We start from the raw sequence: 27,831 nt of genomic DNA, 5'->3' as shown, positions 1-27,831 counted from the left end.
ATGGTCCGGGAAACCAGACATTTATGGGTGGGAAATTTACCCGAAAATGTACGAGAAGAAAAAATCATTGAGCACTTCAAGCGGTGAGTAAAAACAAAAACAAAAAAAAAAATAGAAAGCAATAATCAGACACAGCCACAGGTCACGTTTATTTGAGTCGGGAGCGGAGAAGGAGATTCCCCGTTCACACAAAATGCCATTCGGCGATTGTGCTGTCAGCTCACGCCGACCATTGCACGGGATTTTTGGGGTGGTGGTGGTGGTGGGTGGGGGGGCATGGCTTGGACGCATTAAAACCCAAGGCAGTTTATTTTAGCTGTTCTGTTTTCTCTCGTTGTCTTTTGCGTGAACCTGCGGGGCGAACCACTTCCTTGGCCGCTGCGCGACGCCGTTGCCCGTTGGCGTCGTGGCTTTTCAGGGATTCTTTATTTATTTATTTTAAATTTTTTCCCACGGGGTAATTCGAGAAGGAAGCTTTTCCTCCAACCCTAACCGCACGCACACCACCCGCCCACCATGCACACACCCATGTAAACAAACTCCAGCCTCTACCTGGGATTGTAAAAAAAATAATAATAATAATAATAATAATAATAACAAGGCAGGTGTTATTTCCCAGGCGGGGTGACAGTTGTGCACATGCACGGCGTGTTTGGCGAAGCCCTACTTTGTCTGCACACGAGAGTGCCGCTGCACCGCAACCCCAACCCCGTCCCCCGCCCCCCAACCCCGCGCGGCGCAACACTTGGAGGCGAGTGACGCGCAACATTTTAACGGCACAACCCGCTGCAGCGTGAAAACGTGAAGCCTTTTATCCCCGGCGCGTTAATTATTGAAGCCCGGAGCCCGTCCAGCCGCCCACGGGGTCCGGGCGTCCCGGTTCACTGGAGGCACCAGGACCCCGGTGCGTCAACCAATTGGACATATTGGAAACGTTCGTCTGTGTTTACTTTCTGTCTGCCTGTAGTTTTTTTTTTTTTTGTTTTGTTTTTTTTTGGCGGCTGCATTTTTGTCGTTGCAGACACGCACGCACGCGTATATATTGTATTTTTTTTGGTATTCTTTTGACCGGAGGTTTTGCATGGCTTGTGCTTCACGCGCTCTGGTTTCGCTATAGTATGTAAAAAAAAGAAATGCACCAAAAAAGAGAGAGAACGGGAGAAAAGTCTTCTTATACGAGCCTCTATACACGCATGTTTGTTTTTTTTTTTTTGTTTTTTTTTTTTTAATAATCCGTTGTGCGCATAAATCCGAGTCAACACAAAACACACACACACACACACACGCGAGTCTCTCCGACGAACCTGCGCTTTTAAAATGCACGTTGCGTCGCAGCCCGCCCCCAGATAGAGGGAAAATATATATATTTAAAAACAAAAATATAAATATATATATTTTTTTTCAAGTATACATTAAAATATATTTTAAAAAACATATATATGAATATTAAAATAAAAATATACATAGACAATAAATAAACAAATACGTATCACAAATATGTATATATACAATTTTTATAAATATATATCTTTCTCTGCAGGCTTCACCTGTATTCGCTCTGTATCTCAGCGGCTCGGGTGGATTTCCCCGGACGCGCGTGGTTTTTGTGTCCTGTGCGTGCGTGCAGGTGCGTGACAGTGTGTGATGGGAGTCATTGAAGATGGGGGACGGCAGAATGAGTAAGCAGTGTGAACAGCCTTCTAAAATGGCGTCGGAGGCTATTCGACGTGGGGGCCGGCATAATAATAAAGCATCATATTTACGGGTCCGGCGTCTCCACCCTCGGACGTTTGGAACCGTCCTGTTCGATTGTTCTGTTATTAAACCGTTTAGACGCCCTCGACCCGCCCCCCTACCGAGGGGGGGGGGGGCGGCCATTTTTAATTTTCTTAAAACACGTTATAGGATATTCAGCGTTTTAGGTGTCAGTCCCTTGCACCTGTCGCTGAGAGGGATCGATTTTTCATTTATTTACTTATTTATTTAAAATTTTGGGGTCGGCTGCTTAGAATGCGCGTGGTAAAACCAGGAAACGAGAGATACCGCCATACCACGTACCCCAAGCGCCCGGGAACATCAAATATCGGGACGAAGGTGCCGCGGAAGCGGCCAATTTGTGAGACGGGCGCCCATTTAAACAACAATGCTGTTGACACCTTTCTCTTTCCCTCCCCCCGGCCCCCCCGACCAGATATGGACGCGTGGAGAGCGTCAAGGTCCTGCCCAAGCGCGGCTCGGAGGGCGGCGTGGCGGCCTTTGTGGACTTCGTGGACATCAAGAGCGCCCAGAAGGCCCACAACGCCATCAACAAGATGGGGGACAGGGACCTGCGCACAGATTACAATGAGCCGGGCACGATTCCGAGCGCCGCCCGGGGGCTGGACGATAGCCTGTCCCTGGGCTCCCGGGGCCGGGATGTATCAGGGTTCACGAGGGCGGCAGGGGGCGCTGTGTACGTACCCCCTGCCTCGCTCCACAGCAGAGACGGACGCTATGAACGCAGACTAGACGGGTAAGTGGACACAAGTTTCTCTGAAGGCAGGGGCGGGCGGGGGACGACCTTGGGTTTTTTTATTTTATTTTTTCTTGTTTTGGGTTTTTTTTGTAGCTCAACCCCCCCCCCCCCCCCCCACACACACCCACCCCACCCCCCCAAGCATCTTTCCACCATCTATTCATTTACTCGTTTGGGGGCTAAAGAGGAGGCAAGCGAGGTCACGCTCGGGAGTCGATCATTTAGGGATGCCCTCCAAAGTCCCCGGAGCGTTGCCGCCGCCCTAGGATCCCGTACTTAATGTGTAGACGCCGAGGCCTCCTGTAAGTACCAGCATGTTTGTACGGTTTGCACAAAAACACCTCCGTCTCACGCGTTGAGTAGTCTGTCGCGCGCGCGGCGGTTGGGGGGGGGGGGGGGTTACCTTTTGAGTTTAAGCGTCTCGGTGAGGTGGATGTATCGCTGGGTGAGAAAAATGCGGGGCAGAGATATTGGATGCCCGTTCAAAAAGGAAATCTCCCGGGATTATTGGAGATTGCTAGAGAGAGAGAGGGGGAAGACAGAGGGAGAGAATAAGGGGGAGAGAGTGGTCCAGTGGCCTTTCCTGGGATTCCCCCCCCCCCCCTAATCTGGAGTTACCGGGCCCCGCCTGCTGGATTAATACGGCACCCTGTTCCATTTGGTTTAAGTAACAAAAACGACCAAAGCTACACCGACCGTTGTGCACCGTCGCCACACGGTAACTGCTGTTTGGATGAGTCAAAGTCTGGTTTTTCCTCCAATGTTTTGCACCCTCGGCGGCGGGGTCCATTTCTCTGCCGGGAGTCCTGTGGATAACCTAACCAGGATATATGCCCTCCTTCTTGGATTAACGCCGGCCAGACTACCGAAGGATATCCCTTTAATTCCAACAGGTACGGGTTGGTTTTTTTTCGCCTTTCGCCCCGCCCGGATTATACCTCAGATCAGCACATTGCGCGTTAAGTGCACGGAGACAATGTGACCAGTGGCACTGAGTGTTTTTATTTTATTTTATTTTTTACCCGTTGTGATGACCTCCCCGCGACCAAGACCAGCGCCGCAATGCGGCCGCCCGTGGACAATGTTTGGATCCTACGAATCAAAGAAGGGTGGCGGTGATTTATGACGTGAAGGGTTGCCAACAATACCCCGTGGAGATTACCTCACTTCTTTCCCATGGATTACCTCACATCCTCCTACATGTGGAACTGTAATGCTCATTTTGTGGATATAAGCCGCCGCCAGCGCCAGAAGCCCATATTATTAAAAAAACAAAACAAAAAAACCCCATAACATTTTATGAGTCTAGGTTTTCATAACCGGTTGCCCGGAAATATTCTGTTGCCAGGATGACCACGGACAGCAGATATGGACCTCTTTGCGCTTGAAAACTGCAGCGTACGGTTTGTTTTCGTGTTGGGGTGGAAGCTTAACCTGAACAAGATTTCTGGATTACCGGCGAGTGACTGAGTCTGCCTTTCCTCCGTCTGTGGAATTAGGCTGTTGTTGTGCGCCGTGCGATCAAATTGGATTTGTGAATAACTTTTTACGAAATGAAGATGAAAGACTTTTTTCTTAAATTTATCTTTTCTTATTTCCACACGCCTTTGCCCTCCAAATCCGTGGCGGCTGGGGCGTCGAGGGAGCGTTGTTTGTTCCCCGCGGATACTATTTCTCACCCTGGACTTGACAGTTTGTCACTTCCTGTTTTTGGATGGATGTACGGACAGCCATTGACTCAAGATGGGCCAGATCGAGACCTACTCATGCTTTAATTTTTTTTTACTTAAAAAAAACAAAATCGAAACCGCAGCTCATCAATGCGTCCAAGCCCCCGCCCCTCCCTACTACGTCGCTAAGGATTACGTTTTCCAACCCGACAAATTTTGCTTCAAGTTTTTGACCCGAACAACTTTTTTTTTTTTCTTTTTTTTTTTTTTTTTTCTCCGTCCTCGTTTTGTTCACAAAATTCTATCTCCCTAGATTGTATTTGGAATATTAGGTCAAGTTACCACTCTCTCAAAAGGTTGGTATGTACTGCCCTGTGTATTTTAGCTGTTCTCTCTAACCTCCTAGTTTGAACCCCTGTCTCTCTCCATTTTTTTCCCCACTAACAGAAGTAGTCGGTATACAGACCTGTTGTTGTTGTTGTTATTATTGCCTGTTTGTCTGTATGCAGACTCTTTGACCTTTTTTCGATGTTGATTTCCTTTTCCGTCCCTGACGCCTTCCCTCGCTCCCGGCTCCTAACTCGCTCCAGCTCCTCTGTACCCAGTGGCTCAAATGTCCCGGGCATTTTTCCCTGTGAAAAACGTCTTCGCCGAAAGATAGACCTTGGCGGCTTAACGTAACAGAGAATGTGGCTGTGGAATGTGTTTTTTTTTTTTTTTTTAATGTAATGCAGCGTTTTTGCTTTTTTATTTTTTTAATACATTTTTATGACATTGCTTTCTCTGAAAGCGTAAGGAGACAGATTTCGAAACTCATTCAAATTTAATTCACTCATCTGCTTACTCTCAGAACCCGGTTTATCAAGATCATTCATTTTTAAGCGGCACGCTGTATTCAGTCTCACATAATATCGCTGAGTAGTTGCGTTTTAGTTCCGTCTGGAAGACTCTCTGTCTTCTGCGGTGAGTGAGAGACAGCCCAGCGCCATAAAGTTGTATGCGCCTAGAAGTGTTGCATGTGCAAAACCGGTCACAGTCCATTTTTGTAATCTTTACAATGAGAAGGCAGTTAGAAATGACACACACTATACCCAGTGACATCATCTGTTATCAGAGTTTTTACATAACGATAAATCATTTCTCATTGGGATGATTTAAAGTTTAAAATTGCGTTTACCCCCAATATAATATATTATTAATAATATATAACATAAATGAAAGATTTTTTTTATTTTTAAGTAAGAAGGTGCCATTCTCGCCTTAAATGACCCAAAACTTCATGCTATAAATTAATCCAAAATTTTATTTGAGGGATTTAGCACTATGACACGCTATTAATAATAATATTCCATCCTTCAGAAATTCTCTTCAATTACAGCGGATCTTTTTTTCTTTTCTTTTTTTTATTACACCCATAAATAATGTAAAAACGTTTTTTGTGGGAATTGAAATTGTGGCATATCTCTTTCAGCCTGTGAGCAGTAAGCCTGTACCTTGGCCAAATTTGCATTTTCAAGAGCGTCTCGGGGTCAAGATAATCCATCATTTTCATGGCAGACATAGTGCCATGGGTGATATTCATAAATCCTGCACGCCGACGATTGAGTGAGATCAAATTAAATTATCCTCCAACCTACTTTACCTATGTGTGGTGCATTAAAATAAAAATCAGTCCCTAGCCTCACCCGTGTTTTCATGCACACCCCGGTCGAATCCAATACGTCCATGCAATCTTTTGTTCTAGGGCACTATGGGATGTTTTTCGGCGGAGGGCCTGTTTTCCGCAAATGAGAAAGGATAACTATATTAATGACTATTTTGGGAGAACTCTGGGAACCGGTTTAAACTGAAGATACCGTTCCGTGAGCGATACACTGAAATGAATTCCTTGTTAAGCGTTGGTGTTCTGAATTCAGTATGTACAATCAAATTACTGTGCATTACGTCATCATGATCATCGAGCAGAGGCATTTGTCCAAAGCAACTTACAATCCTTCATACGCCGATGGACAGCAGATAGGGGTTGAGCGTCGCAATCAGCGAAAAGGTTTTACATCTGTGTAGGCTCGGGCGAACGCGCAAAATTCCAACAGCAATCGCTGGGGGGCAGCGATGGCCATTTGTCGTGCATAGAACGTAATGTAATGCAGAACATGCAGTCTCCCCATTTCAGAAGTGCAGCATTTATTATTAACAAGTAAAGTATTTACACAAAAACATCCAGTTTTTACTAAATTAAGTCCCATAGCAACGGAAAGCAACAACGTGTGTTACACGGCTCGGGACAGTGGGGACACAGTTTATTATTATTATTTTTGGGGGATTCAGGACAGTCCCTAAACTCAGTTGTGTTAAGAAAATAAAATGAGTTTCATACATGTAGGAAACAACCAAAAATAATTACATCTGAAATAAAAACACTGTCACGGGAGTCGAGAAACGGCGTACAGTGAACCGCTCTCTGGTGGGGGGGAGAATTGCTAATTCTCTGAATTATGATTACGTTTTTCATTTTCTATACAAGTAAGAAACTAAGGAAACAAAATGACTAGAAATATTTCTCTCTGAGATTATATTATATATTGCTATATTGTTATCTCAAGATTTGCATATGGAGCGGGGGGAAGTGTGATACGATCAAAAGTGGTTACTTGACAGCTCTGAGCGGAGAGACGGGAGCCTCCGCCCCCCCTCCCTCGATCACCCCCTCTCCCTCCCTCGCTTCCTCTCCCCATCCCTCCCACCAGTTTCAGAACACGGTAAACTGCGCTCACACCGTTTCAATGTCAATCGCGATCGATGGAGTCGATCGCCGATGGACGATTTTATCGTAAATCTCCCAAGGCCTACATCCGTGTTTAAACACCCGGCCGATATCTCCATGCACTCCTCTGGACAAAATATTTAATCCGGCAAATTGATGAGTTAATGAATCAATCATAAAATTAACCCACCTCTTTAAATTAAACATCCGCAGAATGTTGACACTCCTTTCGCTCGGGGCGATTGAGGGGAAAAACAAACTTTTTTTTTTTTTTTTTTTTTTTTAAATAATCTCTAAAAATGTTGCATCTCCTTTGATCTGCACTCGTGTTGATAGGAACGGAGCGACACTGCTTTTTCACTGCCCATACACACTCAGAGACAGATTCTCAGTCCTGACCTTAAGGTCGCGTCGAGTTTATTCATATATATAGGCACACTTCAGACAGCGCACTGTCATTGACGTCAAAGGACAATCAAAAATGACACCAATAATAAATAAATACAATTCATCGTTATCTATACATTAAAAGCACTACATACAGATGTGCACCATGTCGTTCAACGCCCCCCCCATGCACGCACGTGAAATGCAGCGTTAATAAACCCCATCCATCCACACGTACAGCATGCATGGATTCACAAAATACATTGATGAACCCCGTCCACCCTACCCACGCAGCAGCTCTCACAAACACCCCAACAGGATACAGCCGAGTCACACGCGCCTACACCCAGACGCAGAGACTAACCTTAGTCCCCGAAGGGAAGCGGAAAGTGCTCGGCCTGCTTCTACCAAGTTTGTCTTCCAGAGAGCGTGACCAGTTTGTTCCAGAGAGCAGGGCCCGAGTGACTAAAAGGCCCTGATAAGCGTGTGCCCCCTACTTGACCCAATGTAGGCTCTTCTGGGTACGTCAAGGCCCGTGAGCAGATGTGCTAAACTCTTCGGAGCCTCATAAACGATCGGTAGCGCTTTGAAACGGATTCGCCGACTGTCGCTGGAGCCGGTGAGATGAGAGCGCGGGAGTGATGTGCGGCGCGAGAGCGTCTGTGAGCCTCCCCCGCGCTATTTCTTTGGGGTAATTCCAGCAAAGAGGTCGCCGTAACCAACCCCTTCCCCACGAACTCACTGTTCCATTTTCAGGCTGATACCAGGAGCTCCTATATTTGGAGATGATTTTTATTTTTTTAAATTTTAAATTCTAACCAGCTGTCCTGTTAATGTCAGCGTTACGCTTTGGAAAGTTGAGATTGCCATCGATACAAACACCCTGACAACGCATCTGAAATTCACCAAAACCAATCAAGTCGATCTCCGAACACCGAGCGTTAACACCCACGACAAAGATCTCGCTCCAGATGTTGCTCGGCTGCAGGAAGTTCTGGTCAGATAGCTTCGGCGGATTTCGTTGATTGAATTAAAAAAAAAAAAAAAAAAAGCTTATTCACACCGCCGGGGTCGTCACGGCAAAGGGAGACGCACGAGGGTGCGCATTGGGGACGGCGCTTTACATCGCCTTGCCGGCAAAACGGCGAAAAGTCAGGTCTTCAAACACTTGGCAGGCTGTGTCCGCTTCTCTAAAAGCAGTCTGCTTCACGTCACGTCAGTCACGGAATTAGAAATGAAAAGTGCTGATGCAGTGGTTTGTCAGCCCGCGTGTTGCAAGTGTTTAAATGAGGAACGGAGGTCGGGATTGGCTCGGCCAGTCGCTAACTGCAGACAGATCTAGGTTGGGACCCTTCAGCCAGGCGGCGATGGTGCGCTTGAGGAAACAGAAGAAGAGAGACCCAGAACCTTACACGATGGGCCGGCGGAACCCCCCCCCCGTTGAATAGTTTTTGCGGGAATCGGGCGGAGGGAGTAAGTGACTCCGGCTGCTGCACCGCGTCCACGGCGTCACCGGAGATATTGGGTTTTAAATGACATCTAGTGTCCGCGGCGGTACATTGATTTTTCGGTCAGAGACCAACGAGAGATTCAAATCTTATCTCTAATCTGAAAGTGTTGTATGTATTGTTCACCTCACGGGAGCAATATGACACATTACTTCCACCCAGGCTGTAGACTTTGGGCTCATTAGAACATAATGGGGTCAGCGTGCTTCCATCTGTCAAAAAAGCTGGACGTCAAGTTGCTCTCATTAAATCTCTGTGCGGCAGATCATTTATCCGGTTTGGGGGGTATTCTCAGATACGATGACACATTTCCAAGCTGGTTTTGTGACTGATATCCTGATCATTGGCGACGGCGTAATTGTCGCCTAATAAAGGCGAAACCAACAGAATACCAACTGGCATCCATCGTCGGTTAGCGCTGCAAGCTTTTCCAAACACTGTCTGGTGGGCGTGGCACGACGTTTTAGAGGGAGGCGTGGCTGAAATCTGTAGAACATTTCAATGAAATAAACCCGTGATGTAATCAAGTGTCCCAAGCAGCCAGAACTTTAATAATAATTTTTTTGCACAGTGAAGTTCATCAACACTGAAAACATTATTAAATCTAAAACCACGAGCCCCGACATCATCTCCTCTTTCTTATTCAGCTCATTGGTTGTTTTTCCTTTTTCTCTTTTTCCTTTTTTTTTTTTTTAACTGTCACACATCTGACAGAAACAGCCTGAGTGTACCCTCCTCCCCAGAGTCTGTTTCAAGGAATTCATTTTCCCCAATTACTTTAGTGATTGTAGTAGTCGTTTCGTAACTGTACCCCCCCCTTGTTCTCCCCTGTTAACTCCTGATCCATGTCTTCAATGACTCACATTTTAAATTCAAAAATGGCATTAAATCTAAACTGGATATATCCATGAAAATGTTTTAAATCCATACGAGTGTATGCGTGGATGTCTTCAGATATTAATATGCACCGATCCATCTTTTGCACCAATCCACCAATTTATAAACATGAATGTTTTAAAAACACTTAATTCTCAGAAAAAAATCTAAATGACTATCTATGGAGTTTGTTTACTCTCCAGCCATTTTTGGTTCGTGATTCTGGGAAAGGAAAATTGGCAGTTCCATTTTTGTGATACTCTTTATATGTCTTGCATTAGAAGATTGGCGGACTCTCTCTGAGGCCCTTGCAGTATCATGTCTAAATTCTGTAAAAGCTCATTGTACAATTTCAAAAGCTCTTCTCCATAATCCTGACAATTCCATTTGATATTTTAAAAGTTGGACGTTCGGGGCATTCTGTCGAACTTAAAAACTTGAATCAGAAAATCCATTTAGCTCAATGAAAATGTACCGCCCTTTCAGTATGTATTCACCTCATATATGATTCTGGCAAATAAATGGGTGTTATCAAACTAAATCACCACATATCAAACGATAAACCACAAAAAACGAATTGCATAAAAACACGTCAATAGAATCCAAGGTACGTGAGGTCATCAAACCTGCTTACGTGTGCGTTCGCTTTATTGTAAACACCCATTTTACATCGTTTAAATATTCTGTCGAGTAATCTAACTATGTAAGACTAAACTGCCTTGTAATTAAATGTTATGAAGTTAAAAATTAACCGTTAGTTATGCTGAAAACGCCAACCCTTAAAAAACCCAGACCCAATGTTTTCAAGAGATATGCAAATTTTAAAAAGAAGCTGCGATCATAAAATAACCATGGTAGATTTGGAGTTCTGTAGTCAGCTTCAGGCAGTCAAGGATTTTTTTGAGCGTTTTATTTTAATTGTTAAAATATATATAGATATTTTTAAATTTTGTCGCCCTGTCTTCCCAGTCGTGTCCTCAAATCACCATTTAAAAAAAAATGTTATTGTGTCTTGTTTCCTGAAGCTGCTGGCGTCTACAAGTGAAATTGTAACTGATAATGTTCCTCCTCTTCATTCGTCCCATCCCTGTGACCCAGGACCACCGAGAGTCGAGATCGCGCGTACGATCACAGTGCCTACGTACACCACGAGCGCCCTGGGAGCAGCTTCGAGCGCCAGCGCCACTACGAAACCGACTATTACCGCGATGCCAGAGAAAGGACTCTCAGCGCGGGCGCCAGCGGCTCCGTCACGCCGAGCGGGGGCTCTGGGGCGCCGGCGGCAGCGGCGGGGGCCAGCGGAGCTATCGCCGGGGCCGCTGCCGGCGGCGCAGGCGTCGGGGCGGGGGCTGCGGCGGGAGGCGGCGGAGGGGTCGCCACATCCGGAGGCGTCGGCTTCTACCGCTCCCACAGCAGGAGCCCGTGTCGCTTTGAGACGCCGGAGCCGCGCTACGAGCCTCGCGCCAGGGAGCCCTTCACGCTGGCTAGCGTGGTCCACCGGGACCTCTACCGGGAGGAGCGGGGCCGGCGCAGCGACCGCTCGTACCGGCACAGCCGCAGCAGGTCGCCGCACTCGAGGAATCCCTCCCCTCAGAGGCTGGCCAGTCAGGCCAGCCGCCCTGCCCGCTCTCACAGCGGCTCCGGCTCTCGGAGCCGCTCCTCCAGCTCCGACTCGGTCAGCAGCACCAGCAGCAGTACGAGTGGCAGGTAAGGGGGAAGACGCCCGCTCTCAACTTTCATGTCGACTTGAATTTGTTTTGTCTGTCCATCAATCTTGCTTTCATACCGTGGGTTTGCGTTCACACTTCGATCACAATAAGGTAAATTACCCGAAAAAGAGGATAGTTTGAATAAGCTGCATTATGTTGATTCCTTCAGCCAACGACGTTCCCATGGCTCAACGTGAGTGGGAACATTCATCGGAACTTAGGTCACGCCGGGAGCAGAGCAAGTGACGTGTACATTTTTAGCATTTTGCATTTTTGGCGCAGACTTTCCTGGAGGGGAAAAAAAACAACCTTTTTAAAATATTCAGCTCTTTCCTTTGGGTGGGAATGAACTGGTTCAATAAGTGAATTGTTGGTTTTCGGGTGTGGCACCAATCTCTGACCTTTTGGTGGATGCTCAGAATGGTAATAGAGTCAACTCTTTACGTGTCACTCAGTAGAAAGATTTGTTAAAATTTCGGATTCTCCGTTCGTTTTATTCAGTTTGTCCAATGCGTGGGTTCAGCTCTGAATTTTGAACGGAATTCACACAAGAATCAATGTCAAATGATTTATTTAGGAAGAATGTAAAGTGTAAATCAGTCACATTCAATATGAACGAGGCCAAATGCCTTCACCTTTTTTTAACATCAATTTAATCCTCAGTAGGCTTGGGCCAATATTTGATAATATCGAATATGGCGAAATTTGCCGCCATATGCAATATTTTCACACTATCTATATATATATTGTGGACGTATGCGCGCTACAGCGAGGAAGCAGACGGAGCATTTGGACGTGGTGGCGCGTGATTAAGTTGCCGCTCCAGGTTATTACGTGCATGACTAAAATTATATTATAAAAAAATGTTTTTTAAATAATTGTTACACAGAGCTGGCCAAGTCTCACACTTTGACTGTGAGACTCAGGCATATCAACCTGAGAATCCCAAAATAAGTAAAACATTTTTTTTTAATTTTTTTTTTATTCTACGTTTATATTTCCACACTGGCGCTCGGTGCCCGTTACTGTTCGCGTGGTGAACTGGAGATCCTTTCCGCAGCCACGTTTTGTGAACGCCCACGGGCAACTTCCTAGTTGGAGTGGCACAAAGCGGTCCGTTCTCCGGGACAAAGGTCCAAGTGTTTCTCCAAAGAAAACGAATACAGGGTGTTTTATTGGAGATGTATTTATTGTAATTGATTGTAACCAAAAAAAAACGCTATGCGCAAGTGGAACACTTTGTCCGTCTGCGACTCTCTTCACCATCAACCCCACCAACAATGACGATCATTCTGTGCATCGCGATATGACATTTTGGAAACTCGCCCGAGCCGTCTCCTCAGTGATTATTCCTCTAGATGCACATGCGTGGCTCGCCAGACACGGATCTGGTTCATGAACCAGTTCAGGAGTCACCGCCTCTGCTTGAGGCTCATGAGTCACTCGCGACTCGGGGCTTGCTTTTGTTGCAGGTTCAAGTCTCGGTGAATGCCTGTGTCAGGCTGCAGTTACCAAGTTGCAAACTCACGACTCCTTTCCTGCCGTGACCCGCGACTCCTTTCCCGCCGTGACTCGCGACCCCCTTGTCATTGAAAAGATGTGTTACCTACCAGTGAATGGTTGGTAAGTCTTGCATCACCAGTGCAAGTCTTGCATAACTAGAGGGAACACCCCAGAATCAATACGATCAAGGTGTATAGATGCCACAGTTAAAACGAAATAGGATAGACTAAACTAGGGGCTCGGTGTTCAATGCGACTTTTGTGATTCGATGCGCCTGATCAGATCACAGACCTAGTGTCCTGACACTCGAATTCGAGCTCTGTGGCATTATCTGAGATTGGATCTCACGTTCCCGTGTGATATCAAAATGACTTTGTGGTGGAATATCGCTGGGTGCACTGGAATCCGTTCTGTTGTTTTTATATCTTGAAAAGATGTCGATTTTTAAGAGAGTGCAGCGGGGGCGAGCACTGCAGTCGTGCGTGACCATGCTGAGTGCCATCTCGGGTCATGAGCAGAGGGGTGTGTGGATGCGAGAGCGCGGCCGGCACCGGTAGGGTCATACTGTCAACAGGACCGTCACGGACGCCACCACACACACCTCCGCGCACCCGTGTCTGTGCGCCCAAGGGTGGCGTTGGTGGCATTCTGCTGCTTCGGGACTGGCCTGTGATACCGAGCAGTGGCCCATATGTTTGGACTCAGCGAAACGCCAACAGGCACATCTCTGTCGCTCCACACGATTAGTTTTCATTCTGCCATTTTTTTGCCGATGCGTTGTGCGATGTGTGCCGGACCAGTGACTTTGAGTGCGAGTTGGTTTGGGGCAGGATCGGTGGGGTTGGAGGGCGTGTGGTGTAGTTTGCAGACGTAGCAAGTAATTGAAATCCACATCGTAATCGTATCACAAAAGTCACATGGAAATGGAAAGTTTAACTGAGGGCGAGGTTTGTCAGTCGGAATAAGCCTCGTCTTTATGTTGATCTGATATAACAAATATGGTGTAAACATGAAAGTTGCAATTTTGTGAATGTTGCCTTATTTGCAATAACATTGGGACTTTAGTGTGTGTGTGTGTGCGTGTATGTCTCAACACACTGATAGTGGAGAACATTGAGTGTGTTGATATGTGCTATTTGAGGCCATTCTACTAATGGATTTGATCCATTTTTTAAATTTGATCAGTGGATAGATCAGGATCATTTATCAATATAAAATCAATAATGTTGTGGTACAACTTCAATTTTGTCTTTTTCTGGTTTTCTGAATTTATCGGACCAGCTGAACGAAACGAACAGTGAATGTCTCTTCTTCGTGTCCCTTTGGAAATGATTATGGCGTCATGATCTTTATGTGAAGTGAATTTTAATGTGCGGTGAATGTTAAGATTTATATATTGACACGCTATTTCCTCACAATATCACCCACCTTCGTGACAATAGTCACCCCCTAAATTTCCAAAAATAAATAAAAATAAAAAAAAAGAGGTATGTAATTCTGTAATTGAAATGCCTGTTCTGTAAAATGACATAAGCACTGAATTAAACCACCGTGTATTTTAATTTTAAAAGACGACGCTGAAGCTTTGATCGGCAGCAACAGATATCACATTCAAGTCAATTCACACGAGGGAGAATGGAGTAAGGATTGTCCTCGCGAGGCCTCACAAAAGAATGGCTCCTCCGTTCTCCCTCCATATTTCTTGTGACGTGACTGGATCACCTACGGACACATGCCCGCCCACTCCAGCTGCTCCGAATGCGTCTAGCGACACGCGTTGCCCGGTCGGGGTATCGCGCCGTGAGGAGGGGGGTTTCAGGAGACGGGATAGTATATTTTCTCACTGCCTGCCTCCTGTGTGTGTGGATAATGCCTCTTCCCCACCCACCCTCCTTCACCAACCCCAACCCTCCCGCTCCTCCTCCTCCTCCTCCTCCGTGAGATCCAGTTGGAACTGGAAATTTCTGGCCACTGCTGGCTCCCTGCCCACTCCCACAGGCCTGGCTCCGTCAGCGGCACTTCCGGGAGCGTCTGAGCAGGGTGGGAGAGGAGCGTAGAGGGGAGCGGAGCAGCAGATTGCCTCGAAAAGCCGAGGCGGGCGTTGGGAGTGGAAGGGCTTGTGCGGTTGCCTCTCCTCACGGGCGGATGGGGGGGGCGTGATCGGTCGCGAATTTCACACGGAGATGCTGGAAAACCCTCCCCTATAAATGCCGTCAGCCCGGTCCACATCATTCCCGTGTTGGCCAGCATGAAGGGAGGTGAAAAACAAAAGGGGGGAGGGGGGCTGCTTCTTTTTCTCCCCCCTCTTGAGCTAAAACGAGCGTCCACAACAGCCGGACACATTCACATGCGTACGTTCGCAGTATGCTGCATGTCTGCAGCTCTTAAGCAAATGTGTCACGGTCTCACATTCTTTATTTTTTTTATTTTTTTATTCTTTTTTTTTTTTCATGCCATTGATTTGAGCCCACAAGATTCCTATTTGATCAAATAAATAATCAAATCCTAATTTGTTGAATTGTGTATGTGTTAGAAGTGTCATTTCTCCTGTGTTTTCTTTTTTTTTTTTTTTTTTTTGCTTTGATGGGCTTGTAATATAATTCAGTGCTGAAATGTTCCGTTTGGTTTTCATTGAAGTAAATGTTTGCAAAGCGTTAACTCACTTACTTGACGGGTTGTTACCGTTGGATATTGATTTGTTCATCTAGATTTATCGGGTTTAAACCGTAAGCCTGTGTTCATGTTTCGCTGCAGTGATTCTAGCAGCAGTTCCAGCGATGAATCCCCAGCGCGCTCTGTGCAGTCCGCTGCTGTTCCCGCGCCATCCGCCCTTCCTTTATCGTCCCTCGACAAAGATGAGCCTCGTAAAAGCTTTGGCATCAAGGTCCAAAATCTTCCTGTGCGCTCCACGGGTACGTTTTCTTAAACCCTGTGGTTTCTCCATCCAGGCTGAAGTTGTATGGTGTTGTGTGGGTGTCCCCTTCTCCTAATACACCAATTATGATGATCATGAATCATAAAAAGGAAATCTGTTATTCATACAGATTTTAGTCATGCTACCCTTTCCCAACTCGTTCTATTTGTGTTTTGCAGACACGAGTCTAAAGGACGGTCTGTTTCATGAGTTCAAGAAACATGGCAAGGTGACATCGGTACAAATCCACGGGGCCTCAGAGGACCGCTATGGACTCGTGTTTTTTCGTCAGCAAGAGGACCAGGAGAAAGCCCTGGGAGCGTCGAAGGGGAAGCTGTTCTTTGGCATGCAAATCGACGTCACCGCCTGGAACGGCCCCGGTAAGCCACGGACATCTCATGAATCATGCGGCACCAAAATATAAATCTCCTTGAACATCACCATCATCCAAAGGTTGTAATTTAAACGCCTGGTTTTCTCCAGAGACAGAGAGCGAGAATGAGTTTCGTCCATTGGATGAAAGGATAGACGAGTTCCACCCGAAAGCCACGCGAACATTATTCATTGGGAACCTGGAGAAGACCACCAGCTATCATGACCTGCTAAACATCTTTCAGCGCTTTGGGGAAATTGTGGTATGTTGGTTGTGGATACAAATACATTAGGATGGGGGTCCTTGTCAAAGTGTAGTTATTTGTGGTGATGTGTGTTTATTCAATAAATTAATTTATTTCATTATATCCCAAAAGGATATTGACATCAAAAAGGTCAACGGTGCCCCTCAGTATGCCTTCCTACAGTATTGTGACATTGGCAGCGTCTGTAAGGCCATAAAGAAGATGGATGGCGAGTACCTTGGCAACAATAGGCTAAAGGTGAGTGTGGCATTCATCCATATTCATTAAGTGAACACTAATGCTCATAATTTATAGACAAATGTTTGTGTAGAAGTATCCCCTTGGTTTGTGTATTATGAGTGTATTATGAGTCCTCTTTTTCAGCTGGGCTTTGGGAAGAGTATGCCCACAACTTGCGTCTGGCTGGATGGACTGGCATCAAGCACCACAGAGCAGTTTCTCACTCGCCATTTCTGCCGCTATGGACATGTTGTCAAGGTAAGTCTGACTGAACTTTCATAGTTCTCCATTGCTTCCATTCGGACACAACCGGTGACCCCATTTTCTCTTCTTCTGCAGGTCGTATTTGACAGGATGAAAGGGATGGCCCTCATTTTATATAACAACATTGAGTACGCACAAGCTGCTGTCAAAGAGACAAAGGGATGGAAAATCGGTGGCAACAAAATCAAGGTGATTAACGCAAAGCACAATATAACATTGAGTTGTCATGTTATATGCCAAATGTGAACTGCACTTTATTGCCGTAGATGTTTTATTAGGTTTACTTAACAAGGTGTGCTTGTCATTTTAGGTGGACTTTGCTAATCAGGAAAGTCAGATGGCTTTTTATCGTTCGATGCAGGCATCTGGCCAGGACATTAGGGATTTTTACGACATCCTAACAGAACGAAGGTTTGCATTGTCTAACTTGGTAACCTATAATTTGTGCTAAAAGAATAAAATAAATCAGCTATTTATCCTTTTTTTTTTCTTTTTCTTTTTTTCCTTCTTTTTTTCGGCAGGGATGAGCGGCGCACACAATATGAGTTTTCGGCAGAGCGACCGTATTATGACGGTGTACGGACCCCAGGAACGTACACTGAAGATGCGCGGCGGAAATACCCTGCTCGGAGTCGGGAGTTCTATGCTGAATGGGACCCATATCAAGGAGACTATTATGACCCACAGTACTTTGAAGACCCCCGGGAATACAGAGAATACAGGGCAGACCCTTACGAGCAAGACATTCGCAAATACAGTTACCTGCAGCGGGAACGAGAAAGGGAGAGGGAGCGGTTTGAGACGGATCGAGGGCGTGACCACGCGAGGAGGACAGTTGAGCGCAGCCAGAGCCCCGCTCACGTTGCTTCTCGTCGTCCTGCCAGCCCCACTGCATCCCCTTCCCTCTCAGAGAGAATACCAAGTGACTCTGACCGACGACTCTGCTGCAGATCGTCTGAACGAAGCGGGAGCTGCAGTTCAGTCTCTCCACCCAGGTTTGAGAAGCCCGACAAGGCGCGTACTGAGAGATACAGCAAAACGGAAAAGCCCGATAAGGATCGGGCTTTTGAAGCCGAACGGGGAAATGCGAGTGACAAGGAGAAACGGGCAGGACGCAAAGACAGGGCGGACAAGGACAAAAGCGATAAACAGAGACTCAAGAAGCTCAAAGTGGCGTCACCTAGCACCCAAACCTGCGAGGCGGATCCCGAACCCGAAAAGGATGCGAGCCCTGATTCAGCTTTTCAGAGTAAAACGAGCAAGGTCCAAAAGGAAAGCTCTGGCAAAGGAAGGGTAGATCTCTTGCCTTGTGTGGTACAGTTAACGCGCGTTAAAGAAAAAGAAGGCAAAATAATTGGCCATGCGGTCCCAGACAAACGACTAAGCGACAGTCCGCGGTTGTCATCCCCATCATCTGACCAGAGGAGTCCTCTGTTTCGCATAGAACACCCAAAAGGGGATGTTTCGAAGCTGGGAAAAGTGCCCAAGGATAAAAATGTGGCGAGCCTAGTAGAGGTTGTTGACAAAGATACCAAAATCAAATCAAAGAAACACGGAAAATCCGAAGGGGGATTCGATGGTGCCATTACTGTGGATATCGACCGTTTGGCTGCAAGGAAAAGGCGTTTTGAGGACTCAATTGTGAAACCTAATAGACAAAAAAGGACTACTGAAGAGGACGACAGCAGAGTGGAACTTTGTAAATTGGCAGAGAGTGCTAAGGATCCAGACAATGACAAGAACATGGCATCGAAAGGGATGCATAAGAAAGACCACCGCAAGGACAAATCTGACAGAGTGGTTTCTGTTTATAGTCCCAGAGAGGGGCAAGACTCTGAGAGTAACACCATCGGCCTAACTCTTGAACTTCAGTCCCGACTCGGTGGACTTACTGAAGATTGTGTCGATTTGTTAGAAAATTCATATGTTAAAATGGAGTGTGCGGGATCGAAAAGTCAGAGTAGCTCAAATCCCAGGAAGTTGTCGGATGACAGCAGTTTTGATCTCCACGAATCTAAAGAACAGAAACCAGTTCCATTAGAAATTGCCGAGGAGAGCATTGTGCGGTACAGTGACATGGGTGAGTTCAATGAACGACTTCCCTCCCACATGGACCAAATAAACAGTTGTAAAAAACAAAGGGAACATAGTCGTTGGCTCGGCCAAAAGTTTGTTGAGACTGATAAATTTGCCAAATCTGAAAGCCTGCAATGTAACGAAGCTGATGACTTTGAAAAGGACTGTGTTCTGCAAGATGCAAGAAAATCAGCCCCGGATGTTGACAACGATAACTTTTCATCCTGTAAACGTAAGAAATTGGATAATTTCAACTTTGAAGTTCTCTCTCCAAAAAGTGAACACAACTTTGGCAGTTCCCAAAAGCTTAATGAGGATATTCACCAGAATACCACATCATTAATAGGTTCGAATCACCTGTCCGCAAGTGAAGATGACACCACGCAGATTTCACTATCAGTTATAAACAAAGAGAGGAAGTCCTCTCCAACGGCAGATGATAAGTTATTCTCACGCATTGAGTCCTTGAAATACAACTTAGACCTGACAACCAGAGATTTTCAGTCGGCGGATACAGTTTTCCCAACTCTAAAGACAACATTTCTTGGATGTGACGAGGAACTGCTCCATCGTTGGGAACGGAAAATTAAATCGGATTCGCTGAGGATGGAGATGACCTTTCCGAGCGGCATTGCAAAACGTGAACCCTTACATAAGCGCCTTGGACAAGATTTAGAGCCTGGAGAAGTGCAGTCAGATTCCGATGAGGACGGTGACAACAAGCATCACCCGAGGACCAATACCTCCCTGTCTTATATTCTCAGGGAACGTGATGAGAGGTTGCCTGACGTGAAGCTCTCAGGCTCCTTGGAAAAGAATAAGTTTTATTCCTTTGCGTTAGATAAGACCATAACTCCCGATACAAAAGCACTCCTTGAGCGAGCCAAGACACTGTACTCCTCCCGAGAGGATAATTGGTCCTTTCTTCCTTCGCGCTTCCCGAGCTCAGACAGTTGCTCAGATAAGGAGAAGGTGGAGTTGGCACCACGACCTATTCCTTCTTGGTACATGAAAAAGAAAAAGATACGCACCGATTCGGAAGGAAAGCTACATGACAAAAAGGAGGAGCTAAAGCCCCAGGAACAGGAGCGGCAGGAGCTGTTTGCATCACGTTTCCTCCACAGTTCAATCTTTGAACAGGATTCCCGACGTTTGCAACGTCTTGAGCGCAAAGATCAGGATGTGGAGACGGGAGCAGGCAGACCGCTTGCCAAGCTAGGTGCTACCGAGGTACAACCTGTGTCTGGAGGAGGTGACAACCCTCAGGAGCCCATAGTGCTTTTCCATAGTCGATTTTTGGAACTCCAACAACAAAAGGACAAAGATCACCCCCAACCGGATAATGAGAGTGTTGTCTTTGTGGCAGAGGTTAAAACGGATGAAGTGCAGAATGGCGAAAATCACTCATCTGTTAAGGCATCGGAGCCAACACATAATGTCGAGGAGAAGTCAGTCAACCCCACTGTAATCTTGTCAAGTTCAACGCGTATTCCCTCTCCCACAACAATGTCTCCAACAGAGAGGAAAGAAATTATATCCGAAGTTTCAGGATCTTCTGTCTCTAATGTAAAAGAAGAAGTAGCAGAGCGCATCCTTGAGGTGTCCCCACCGCAATCTCCACAAGTGCAAGAATTCAAAGCGGTCGATACCATTATAGCTAGGAACTCTCCTGTTGTCCTTCCAGAGCCAGAAACTGATTTTGAGGCTAAGGTAAAACCATGTGAATCCATAGTGATAATGGAAGACAGTTTGATAGTGGGACCCAACCCGCTCTTGGAAGATAAGCCTCCCACCCCTGGTAGTTCTATAAGTAGTTTTGAAGGAGAGACTGCAGAATTCGTTCATTCAGAGATAATTAAAACCGAGCCCAAAACGGAGAATAAAGAATCAAAACAGTTTGAGGAACTTCATCAGACTGAACCGGAGAGAGACGCTGCTACGCGAGAAATACAAGCCAATGTGAAGACATTGGCGAGCCGTAAGCAGCCCAAAAGCAAACGGGCAAAGCAAACTGTGTCAGTGCTACGTTCTCCACAGCCTTCCCAAATTCCAATTGCTGAAAAACCTGCGACTCGAAAGAGTGAACGCATTGACCGAGAGAAACTCAAAAAGGCGTCATCTCCTCGAGAAATATCCAAGCCATCCTCAGAGGTTAAAACCACGTCCAAGTCCCCAGTTCATGCCTCAGACTCAGAACAAAACCTTGATTCAAGCTTGGTCCACGGCAGGACACGCCGCAGAAATGTGAGATCGGTCTACGCCACACTTCCTGAAGGGGATCAAGGCGGGAAGGAAGTAGTTGAGCCACCTCGTTCGATGCGTAAACGTGGTTCCGATAAAGACCAGGTGCAGCAAGACTCTCCGAATGTACCTAGGCGTGGTCGGCCCCCTAAAAGGGGAGGTAGACGCGGGGAGGATGTGTCACCAATGAAGGCAGATCAGCAGAAGAATACAGAAGATGACGTTGATCTTAGAGATACCTCAACAGCTGTGGATGTCATGAAATCCTCTGAGGGGTGGCGTTCACCCCGTACCCAGAAAGTGCAGCAACCTCAACCTAAGAAAGCAAGTAAAATAGAAAGACAATTGGGCAGAGCTGCGTCACCCGCAGAGGGGGATGTTTTAGCAAATATTGAAGAATTGGTGCCAAAAGCTAAAGTGGATTCTACACTGGGAGGGAAATTGTCAGAAAAAGTGGAGACTCCAAACTCGCCTCTCTCGAGAAAGGAGAAGGACCACGATGTCCCCAAATCTGCCGAAGAGGAATGTGAGGTAATCGACCCAACGCGATTGGAAAGAAAACCACAGCAACAACAACCTGAAAAGCCGGTTAAGATTAAAACCCCAAGGTTAAAAAGAAATGCCAAGCAGGTCACCGAAGAGAAATCGCACAGCCTTAAAAACCTTGAGATCCGGGTTAGTGTTGACGATGTGAAATGTTTACTTCGTACGGAGGAGAATGAGAAGAATGAATCTTTTGATGTGGTTACTATCACAAAAACCAAACCAGGACTTGAGGATGATGAAGAAACAAAAAACCTTGGTCCTCTAAAAGAGGAAAAAGAGCTCGGTGCACTTCAAAAGGAGGATGATATATCAGATACTGAAACTCCTGTCGATCCATCTGCCACTCTTTTAGCACAGCAAATGGAACTGGAGCGGGCCGTGGAAAACATTGCCAAACTTGCAGTGGAGCAACCGTCTCGACCTTTCAAAGAACCAGCTCCAGATCAACCGGCCACACTTCCCCCTATTGTAGTCGAGCCAGAGAGTGCACTTGAGGAGGAAAAACGAGCTATTCCTGCAAGCGAAACAGAACTTGCAGCAGCCATTGATTCCATTACATCTGAAGACATATCTGCAGATGGATTCACGGCTCCTTCTACATACACCGCAATTATTCCCAACTCCGAACCTTTAATATCACCCTCCTCTAATGAAATTATGGAACCTGAAACTCATCTGGCAATCAACAATATTCTTGCGGCAGATCCGGATGCTGGACCCTTGACACCGACCGCCAAGGCACTCGTGTCACAAGCCAAGTCAGCTGAACCAGCTGTTGGAGTAGATGAGGTGTCCCCTTTGCGTGAAACGCCAAAGAAAACGGGCAAGGTTCGAGCCAAGACTCCAAAGAAGTCACGTAGTCGTAAAGGCGTAGCTATCAAGAGGGGCGAGGCTGCTGAGGTTCCAGAACCGGAGCCCTCCCCTATCAAACTACCAGATTCAATCCCAGAAGACCACCAGACCATGAACTCAAAGGCTGTCACCGTTACAGCTGCATCAGCAGCAGCGGCCTCGGTGGTCACTGCCGTAGCAACCTGCAGACGTGACATTACGAGTGCTATAACTGTAAACACCCCTAAAGAGGCAGAACAGCCTGCAGTGGAGCAGCCTGTACCCCAAGAATCTGCTTTTCACTCCGGCACCGTCAACGTCTCTAATTGTAAAAAAGGTTCCCGGCCAGTAGAGTCATCTAGCCCTACTCTAGCTCCCTCTCCGGCCCGCCCATCACCCATTTCCCAATTCAGTGTACCCCTAATACGGCCTGGGAAAATGTCGGTCTCTCCCGACTGGATACCTAGATCAGAGGAAAGTAGAATTTATGTGACTCCTTCATCTCAAGTTACTGTGGTGACTCCCTCCCCACCCACCGTAACCACACTTGGAACCCCTTCAGGGAATCCAACCCTTCCTCCTGACACAAAGGCATCGGATATCGACCCAAGTTCAAGCACCTTAAGGAAAATCCTAATGGAGCCTAAATATGTGTCTGCGTCAAACAGCAACTCTATAGCTACCACCACGGTGACCTCTGTACTTTCAGAACCCTCTCGAAAGTCAGAGAATGAAAATTCTTCAGATAAAGTTTGTTCAAGGCAGGTACACTCTGAAGAAAGGCAACTTTTACCTCTTCAGACCACACATCACAAACCATCTCCCCTCACAGAGTCTCACCAAAACTATGGAGATAAGATTCAGCATACAGTCATTTCATCCCCCACCACGTCTGTGATAAGTCGGATACCACTTCCCTATGACACAGAGGAAACTCCTCGAATTTCTCTCAGCAACCGTAACACCGGCCTGTCCCTTCCCAAGCAGAAATTTAGAACAAACACAAATGAGAATAGCCGCTACCATGGAATAGATACATTGGAAGATGGGACCAGACCACGATCTGTTGTTGAGAGTACCCCGTACAGTACAGGCTCCAGTCCTGGCCTGAGGGTTAACACATCAGAGGGCGTTGTTGTTCTAAGTTACTCGGGTCAGAAAACCGAAGGTCCTCAGAGGATGAGAGCCAAAATTAGTCAGATTCCCCAAGCTAGTGCTGGAGACATAGAATTTCAGCAGTCTGTGTCCAAATCTCAGATTAAGCAAGAGCCAATCACCCCTTCATCCCAAACACAGACACCAAAAGGGCCTTCGACCCCTACGGTTTATGGACACACAGGGGTGCTGTTGAGTGGCCAGTCATACACCTCTCAGCCGGTCATCTCCAGTACCAAGCAGGAAGTCTCTGGGCCTGACAAATCTGAAGCCCCATATCACATAGGATCCCAGGGTGGCGTGGTAAAGATGTTTCAACAACCCGTCACAACTTCACAAGTTTTGATGTATAGCCAAGCTGTTATACAGTCACAGCATGGAAAAAGAGTACTCGGACCAGAACCTGTCCCAAAAAAGATAGACATGGGAAGATCAGCTTCGCAAACTAATCTCAGTCCGGTAATGAGCCCTCATCACCCATCACTGTCTGGCACCCGCATGAGTCCCAGTCCTGGCATTCCAACTGATCGATCGGCCCCACACCTAAAGCAGGAACCGCAGTCTCCGAGAACAAGGGTTCATTCGCCGTCACCTTTTCCCAAAGCATGTCCCCCTAGCAGTTCTCCCATAGGTACCTCTGTGGTTCTGGGTCCTGGCATGTCTACTATGTCTCCATACCATTCTAGTGTGCATCATCCACATGCAGAACAGTCATCTGTCATTATGCCACCTCACAATCTGTCTCAGTCAATGGCGCACGATGTCAGGATCAACACCCCGCCCATTTCTGGAATTGGCTATGGAAGACTGTCGGATTCCCTGACCTCCCCCCGCCCTGTGCCACCACAACGCTCAAACACGCCCCAGTCCAACGTAATCCGGGACATAGTGCAGCAGTCCCACTCTGGCCCCCAGGGGGTGGTGTCAGGAGGCGGCAACGGCAGTGGGCCTGAAGAGGAACTGAGACACTTTAACAAGGTGCTTAGCAGGCCCTCTGTTCCCCAGGTCCAGCCAGATGTAATGATAATCCAAAGTGATCACAGAGGGCTCCACCCAGGCATGCGCTTGGACCAGTACAGAGACATGCACCAGCGTATCCTCATGCACCAGCAGCTAGGGGAGCAGGTTGCCACAGAAGCACGCCAGTCTCGCACTCCAGAGTCCAGCACGACCTCGTCGGGCACCATCTGTGGGCCATCCAAGAGCGCTTTGATTGGAAAGAACATGGTGTCAACGGCGAAGGAGTCAACAAAACCTCTGGAGGGGAAGATGCTACACCCACCCCCCACTGAGAGTAGAATCATGGGAGTTCATGCATCTGGTCCTGTTATGGTCTCCCCACACCCTCAAGCCCTGCAACAAATGCATCCTGGTGGTACAAGCTCTTTTCCTGTGTACCGCGATATGCGGGGCTTTCCCACCCAATTTCCAGGACATCCATCAATGGGAATGAACCTGACCAGCCGAGGAACTGCACCACCTCAGGTTAGGGCATAAACACACACACACACACACTGCATGTGTTTCACTTGAAATATGTTTCCACCTGTCCTTCTCTGTACACTTGTATTTGTGTTCTTGAATTGATTTTAATAAATATTTTCACATTGATTAGGTCCCTTCAGAATCCGAGCTGCTACACAGGGGGAAATTATCTCAGTCGCTTTCTGCTGGGTCAATCGGGGGAGGAGGCGATCCAAAGACGGAGAATTCCCACCTACGGCACACTGCCTCCGTGGACCTGTCACACGTGTCCCGAATGCCACGGGACTCCATCTCACCATCTTACCAGTCTTCTATGACTTCCCCAATTGTTCTTCCGCATAAGGCGGAGACGTCTCTCCAGAAAAGCCACCCAGCCTACCTAGCGGCCCCTTTACCAGCAGTAGCCCCTTCAGGATCCTCACAGCTACGACCTGATGCCAAGCTGGAGCATTCGGGGCATCACTCAATTGACATGGTGCAACTTTTGACGGTATGAAATCGGAGAGACCAGTGTAATCATCGAGCGCCAATTCCCTGTAGCTCCAAAGTGTGGGCAAAAATACAACTAAACCCCTCCTTTGTCTTTTCTTTATGCAGAAATATCCAATTGTATGGCAGGGCCTGTTGGCGCTGAAGAACGACCAGGCCGCTGTCCAGCTGCATTTTGTTTCTGGCAACAACATACTGGCCCAGCGCTCCCTGCCACCCCCAGAGGGGGGCTCCCTTCTCCGCATTGTCCAGAGGATGAGGCTTGAAACGTCCCAGCTGGACAGCGTGGCGCGTAGAATGACTGTAAGTGTCTTTCCTTCTACGGACATAATAAGAAAATAAGACAATGGTGTAGCTGCGGGGAAAAAATATATGATGTTTTACATAAGTAAATAAAGGTATCTGCGGTCCCCAAAACATTTTTCTTATGAAAATACTGTTATGCATTCTCGCCATTGTTGTCTTTGTCGGATGGGGCCACCCTCCCCAGCCCCCAGGTTCTGTGAGCCAATGGGGTTTGAGCTTTACTCCAGGTTCCGTTGTATTAAGTCTGTAAACTTGACACTGATTTCACCTTATCAGTCCACCAAAATCAGTTTCTGGACAAATTTAGGTGAGAAATGAGCAATCCAGTTGCTGGATCTTCACTCATTTTAGATCTACAAGGCCTCGTTTAAAGTTTAAAGTTTGTTCCGACTTTCGCGGCCGCTCTGCAAGCTTATGGGAGACACCGCACCGGGGCGCAGCACGCTGGGATTTTTTGTTTCATGTAAATGTCGGAAAATTAGATAAAGAAAATAAATGTACAATTAAAAACACTGTTTTTATGGAGAAACACTTAGCGGATCGCGCGCCGCAGTCATCCTGACGCATACATTTTTTTATTTTTTATTTTTTTTAAGAAAGAAAGAAACTTATTCATTTTTAATTTTTACTTTAAATATATTTCCATCATCTGCATTTTCTCCATGGACAGTCGGCTTTAATTCCTCTTTCTTTCTCAAGATTCGTGCCGGCCTTCCCAGCGGCGTTTGTTATTCTCCGCGTTATTTCTCCAGCCGTGGGTGGAGTCCCTCTCAGATGGGGGGGGGGGGGGTCTAATTCTACTCTCTCATTGTGACGTAGTACGGAGAGACCAATCCGAACGGCGCGTTTCGCCACGTGTTCTGGAAACGACAGCTAGTAAAAGACTGGGTTGTCTTATTTCACTGTGTGTGTGTGTGTGTGTGTGTTAGCAGTTCCATCAGAAACCCAAATGTACTGCATGTGCACGAGCACTGAAACACTGAGTTTTTCACAATAGGTCCCCTCCAAGACGAATTCAAAACTCTACACGGCGTGTTTCCGTATATATTGCGTGACTGACATGCGCTTCTTTTTTCAATCCTCGTCAGGTGGAGAACGACTACTGTTTGCTGCTCGCGCTACCCTGCGGTCGTGACCAGGGAGACGTACTCGGTCAGACTCAAGCTCTCAAATGCGGCTTCATTACCTACCTGCAGGCCAAACAGGCAGCCGGCATCATCAATGTGCCAAACCCTGGTTCCAATCAGGTCTGTGGAAACCTGAAGGGTTTATGTCGAATGCTAGAGCAAGACCTAGTGTGTAGGGGCGTAATGATGACATTTTTCTTAATCTATACGCACTTTGTTTTTGATTCTTTAACGCTATCCAATATACTGCACTTGGAAGTATATATACTATACTAGATCCTACTATAATAAAAAAGAAACTCCTTTGCTAATCATCTCCTAACTTTTGTTTCGCCAGCCAGCCTACGTGGTACAGATTTTCCCGCCCTGCGAGTTCTCGGAGGACCACCTGTCGCGCCTGGCCCCGGACCTCCTCAACAGCATCTCCAGCATCTCTCCTCACCTCATGATTGTCATTGCCTCGGTGTAAATTGACCCTTTTTTTTTTCTTTTTTTTTTTTTCCCCCTCCTCTCCTCTCCTCTCTAAACCAAGCCAACACCAGCCTCTTTGGACTCATCCAGTTTTGTTTTTTAAATAACTGGGAATGCCAGGTTTTTTTTTGTTTTTT

At 46.8% G+C, this 27,831-nt stretch overlaps 1 protein-coding gene across 1 annotated transcript; it reads left to right on the top strand.

The window, feature by feature from the left end:
- spen (spen family transcriptional repressor) lies at positions 1–27,808 on the top strand (the record flags this gene model as incomplete). The annotated part of the gene is made up of 15 exons (XM_080015825.1): positions 1–83; positions 2,192–2,512; positions 10,819–11,427; positions 15,687–15,844; positions 16,026–16,226; positions 16,330–16,481; positions 16,596–16,721; positions 16,848–16,961; positions 17,043–17,156; positions 17,278–17,378; positions 17,489–25,301; positions 25,432–25,791; positions 25,899–26,093; positions 27,185–27,343; positions 27,561–27,808. 15 exons carry the CDS (start codon positions 1–3, stop codon positions 27,690–27,692), a joined length of 10,638 nt encoding a protein of 3,545 aa, XP_079871951.1. The 3' UTR covers positions 27,693–27,808.
- Between the last annotated feature and the right edge of the window lie 23 nt (positions 27,809–27,831).

The sequence above is a fragment of the Zeus faber genome (genome assembly GCF_960531495.2).
Source record: "Zeus faber genome assembly, chromosome: 15".
In the NCBI taxonomy this organism is placed as follows: domain Eukaryota; kingdom Metazoa; phylum Chordata; class Actinopteri; order Zeiformes; family Zeidae; genus Zeus; species Zeus faber.
The sequence above is the reverse complement of the archived record's forward strand: the minus strand, read 5'-3'. Positions and strand labels throughout refer to the sequence as shown.